The 4,877-nt window shown below is 36.1% G+C and overlaps 1 protein-coding gene across 1 annotated transcript in view; it reads left to right on the top strand.

Annotated features, from left to right (window-relative positions):
- Nucleotides 1–4,410, top strand: part of ERMN (ermin) — a 7,405-nt gene extending 2,995 nt beyond the window's left edge. The window contains exon 3 of the mRNA XM_040475127.1: nucleotides 1,277–4,410. Coding sequence (XP_040331061.1) covers nucleotides 1,277–1,794 — 518 coding nt within the window. The 3' untranslated portion in view covers nucleotides 1,795–4,410. The remainder of the gene's footprint in view (nucleotides 1–1,276) is intronic.
- Nucleotides 4,411–4,877: the final 467 nt, after the last annotated feature.

Genomic DNA, 4,877 nt, shown 5'->3' with positions numbered 1-4,877 from the left:
TTCTTCTTCTTCTTCTTCTTCTTCTTCTTCTTCTTCTTCTTCTTCTTTTAAAGATCAGCTTCTTTGTTTCTGTGGGGGAAAAAAAGTGAATAAAAGAAAGCTTAATATTATAGCAAACATTCTAACATATATTTATTTATAATGTAAAGAACATTGACTAGGCACCAACATGCTGATAGGAACCGTGTATAACTAGTTAGGAATGATAATCCATCTTCACTTCTGTCTCTTTTTACGAGTTTACAATCTGGTTCCTGTAGTTGGGAAAACAAAACAATGGAAAAAAGAATGAAAATTCTTAACTGGGCATGGATTTGTGAACATCTTTCAGTAAACGTAGAAAATCGTGGAGGGGAAAGGCAAAGAGGAACATTGTCTCTCATTTTATTTTAAAGACTCTCATGGTGTTGAAAGGGAATAGTGAACCCAGGCCCAACGAGGGACACAATCCAGACAATATCTTGGAGTCATGCATACGATAGACTGAAACTTCCCACAGAAGTCCCTTTAGAGGGGCACCCGGGTGGCTCAGTGGGTTAAGCATCTGGCTTTGACCATGATCTCATGGTTCCTGAGTTCGAGCCCTCTATCGGGCTCTGGGCTGACAGCTCAGAGCCTGGAGTCTGCTTCAGATTCTGTCTCCCTCTCTCTCTGCTCCTCCCCCACTCACGCTCTGTCTCTCTGTCGATGATAAACATTAAGAAAAAATTTAGAAAATATGTATATAAAAGAAGTTCCTTTAGTGGCGAAAGCCTAGAGAACAACTTCCACTCTCCATTCTCTTATAATTAGTTCTCTTTAGCATGTAAAATAAATATTGTGCTGATATGCTGTAGTAATTGTGCAGATATGCTGATGTGATCTGCTTGAAAAGTGAAATTTGTGATGAATTAAGCCATGTAAAAGTCACTCCATGATACCAAACCACTTGATTCAGTTGTCTTTAGGGACATGTCTAAAATGATAGGCCAATCTAGCTATATAGAGATGATCTCAGCATGCTTTTTAAATCTAGGCTCTCCAGAAATCAGAGGCAGATCTTAGACTACATTGTGTGTGCTTTGGGGGGCTTGGTGTTATAGTTAGCCTAGCATTTGACTCCTGACCACCCATGGCCCAAACTAATTAGATGGTGCAACCCATTTTATTGTGTAAAACATACCCATAGCCCACAGAATAATATCCTATAAAGAATATTGTGGGGAAATGATTGTCCAGAAAGGTAATTTAAAGAATAACAGCTGGGTATTTCAATTACGAATTGATTTTGCTACAGGGTATCAATGGAAGAAGATTCCTCTGAGCGTCAGTAACCAGGAAATAAGTAGACAGGAAAGGATTGCTGAACAATCTCTAGAAGAGAAAGGAGAGGAGGACGGGAAGAACAAAGCTCATCAAGCAACTGAAATTGAATGGTTGGGATATCGGAAACCTAGCCAAGTCGATGTGTTGCATTCTAAACATGAGGAGGAGCAAGAGGTTTGGGATGAAGAAATTAATAACGATGATGATGATGGTTGCAATGATGACGAAGATGAAGTTCGAGTGATAGAATTTCAGAAAAAAAATGTTGAAGATTCCCAATTAAAAGAGGAAGGAAATGCAAATGAGGACTCCCCACTGAGCAGCCCTAGTTCCCAACCTGTGACACCTGATGAGCAGCCACCCTTTGGGAAGAAGAGTGATATCTCCAGAAATGCTTATTCAAGATACAATACAATATCCTATCGGAAAATCAGGAAGGGGAACACCAAACAAAGAATTGATGAATTCGAGTCAATGATGCATTTATAAACTAAATGGAACTGAGAAGTTCTTGTGCCCACTAAAGCAAAAGCTAATTCGATTTTCCTGAGATGCGTCTTTGCCTGCCTTATTTGAGTCACCCCCTTTAAAGATGTGAGAGGTTAACCCCTGCTTCACTGTAGAATAATATGGAAATAACCCTAGACAAAATTCAGTCTGGTAACCTCAATCAAAATGCTTTAGATTCATTCTTGGGCATTTGCTTTTTAAAACTTTACTAATATAGCCTCGTGTGGTAAGCACTAGATAGCAAATAGCAAGCACTCTTGGAGACTGTGGCATGATTTGGCTTTAAAAGCAGCAACACTGGAAAACACAGTCTTCAAATGAAAGAGGACTCTTAGAAATGACCTGTATTTCTCTTGGTATCTTTCTTCCTGTACATTGAGGGTGCTGGAAAGACTGGTTCAGTTCTTTCTTTTAAATATGCTTTTATAGACTCTGGCAATAAGCTTTCCAAAATACTTTGCCTTTCCTATTATCTTCAGAAAAGATTTTAAGTTGTTTTCCTTGGCATCTACAGAGTGAAAACTCTGTACAGGCCTCCTTCCTAGGTGTTATCATTCACTGAATTTTCTCACTAGAGGGGCTGAGCAATTGTCAGTCAGGACGATTGTGTTGACTAAATGTTGGCTTTATGTTCTCAGGATGAATGAAATTCATTGTAAGGTTGGTACAAGGAGGGGCTAGAAGATGGGTGGGCAATAGATTAAAGAGTCAGATAGTTTATTTCTGTGACGGAAAATAAAATCTCATCTGGCATAGTTAAATTCATTAAAAATGAAAACGACAGTGTCGGTGAAATTTTAAGAGGATATCCTTCTCTATTACTATACTTGCTCTTATTAACAGTATCTCAGAAGAATTTTCTTTCCTTAGAAACCCAAGAGAAGTCTCGTCATAACTGTACTAGTTACTATGAAAATGGAAATAATTATCTTAGGGTATTTTCAAAGTAGAGCGTGAGCCTGTATTTTTAGTGAGAAAGCTCTGATAGTTGGGAATATATAATTTACTGGACCTCAGCCCAAATCAAGATGCTTAAAATTGTACTTATGGAGCTTCACTCAAACCGGTGTGTCAAATAATGTATTGAATATTTATGAAAAGGGAGAGTCTATATTTATATTCTTAGATAGTTTCATAATTTTTCATTTCATGCTTCCATATATATCACTCTGAACTTTCTGTCACCACTGTTAAAGATATTTTTGGCCCTGCAAATAAAAAGACAATTCCTTATTGTCTGAATGTAATACAGTCTTCATTGTACTATTCAACCCTTTGTTTATTTCTTTTTCATTTTGTGAAAAACCCTGGGTTAGCCCTTCTTAGATTATTGCTTATTTATGTGTAACAAATCCTGCACATTCTAATGGAAATTTCTTTAATTCTTCCCGGTCATATATTTCCAGGGTATCATGTACTATTATTTACTGTTTACAAGACTCAATTTTGAATTCAAGATTGAAGTGCTCCTTTTATTCTTTCAAACAGATATTTTGCAACCTGATCACGTAAAAGTTCTGTCACTCTTCATCTGTGGAACTTAAAGATTTCATTTTTGACAATGCAAGTTCTCAGAATAAAGCCAGGGAAATCAGGTCTTTCTTGATAAATTTAGGTAGGAGATTAGTGCACTAGGATGATTTCCTATTTATTTAGATCCTCTAAATCATTCCACCTGGACAACCTATTTTCTTTTCTGGATTACTGATGACCCCTACAATTTTCCACTTAACTTCAAAACACAGTATTGTGTTATCCATCATGGAATAGGAGCATTTTGTTAACCTACCATCAGCAGAGCCTATATTATGAACTGTTCCAGCAGAAGTGTTGAATCCCTGTGGAATCTGAGTGAGGTGGGTGGTCTACGGCCACCATCGATAGTGTGACACGGCCAAGCAACTAGCTCTTATGGGGATCCAACGCCTAGTAACCGTGGCCTTTTTAGCTTTGTGCTCTTACCAAAAATTAACCAACCACAAAATATTTTGTCAACAAAGACTTTTTCGGGGTAAGCTCAAGGAGTAAATGCTAAGTGCTCATGGATGAGGCAGTGTAGTTGCAAAAGAGCACTGAAACCATTCTTTGACATTAATGCCCACTGCCCTGTGCTTCCATCTTACATGAAGGCCACAGACTTGAGTGATTATAAGTAACATGATGGGGTTAGATGACTGTTTGATTCTTTATAACCTAGGAAAGGCAAGGGTATGATTCAGATTGCACGAGGGATATTTGACATATTAGACACTCCTATGGGATAAATTAGAACACAAATTGGTAATTATACTGGAAGATTTACTGCTTTTGTGATTCAAGCTTTGAGGGTGCAAGAAGGACTCTGGTACCTGGTAGGAGGGAAATTGGTTTATTGTGAGAATGTTGATACTTCTTACACGAGTTTTAATTTTTCTTAGTTTGGGTGAACAGGAATTAATAAAAAGCTCTGTTTCATAGTCAATATAAAATTCACCTTTCATATAATGCTACATTTAAAGGCATGGAACATGTCCGAATCTGTCTATCATCTGTCTACAACTTAAATAAAAAACTGCTGTGTCTGACTTGCTCTCAATAAAAGTTTGTGTCCTTGTTTTTGGTGTCTAGAATTTATTTTCTTTAGCTGCTTTTTAAAACGTAGAAAGAGCCCTTGCATATCAACAGCTACTAAAGATTATTCATAAATGCTGTTTAGAAACCAACAGAACACCTTATTTAAAATCAAAACAGCATTATTTATTTCAAAAAGGTCTTAAAATGGTTGTGTAGAAAATTGCAAAAAAAAAAAATTTCTGGTGGATACATATGTAATGTTCATTTAAAAAAATCTTTATTATTTTTTATAGGAACTGAGCCCTTGTTTTAGATACATCTTAATTCCAATAACTTGAAAAACATATATATATATATATACATATATATATACATATATATACATATATATATATATATACATATATATACATATATATATATACATATATATATATATATCTTTACAGTCATCAAAGTAATACATTTAAACCATGATGACACTTTTATAGTAATTGTTTCTGCATATT

The sequence above is a fragment of the Herpailurus yagouaroundi genome, unplaced genomic scaffold, assembly GCF_014898765.1.
Source record: "Herpailurus yagouaroundi ecotype Mexico unplaced genomic scaffold, PumYag 140, whole genome shotgun sequence".
In the NCBI taxonomy this organism is placed as follows: Eukaryota; Metazoa; Chordata; class Mammalia; order Carnivora; family Felidae; genus Herpailurus; species Herpailurus yagouaroundi.
The sequence above is the reverse complement of the archived record's forward strand: the minus strand, read 5'-3'. Positions and strand labels throughout refer to the sequence as shown.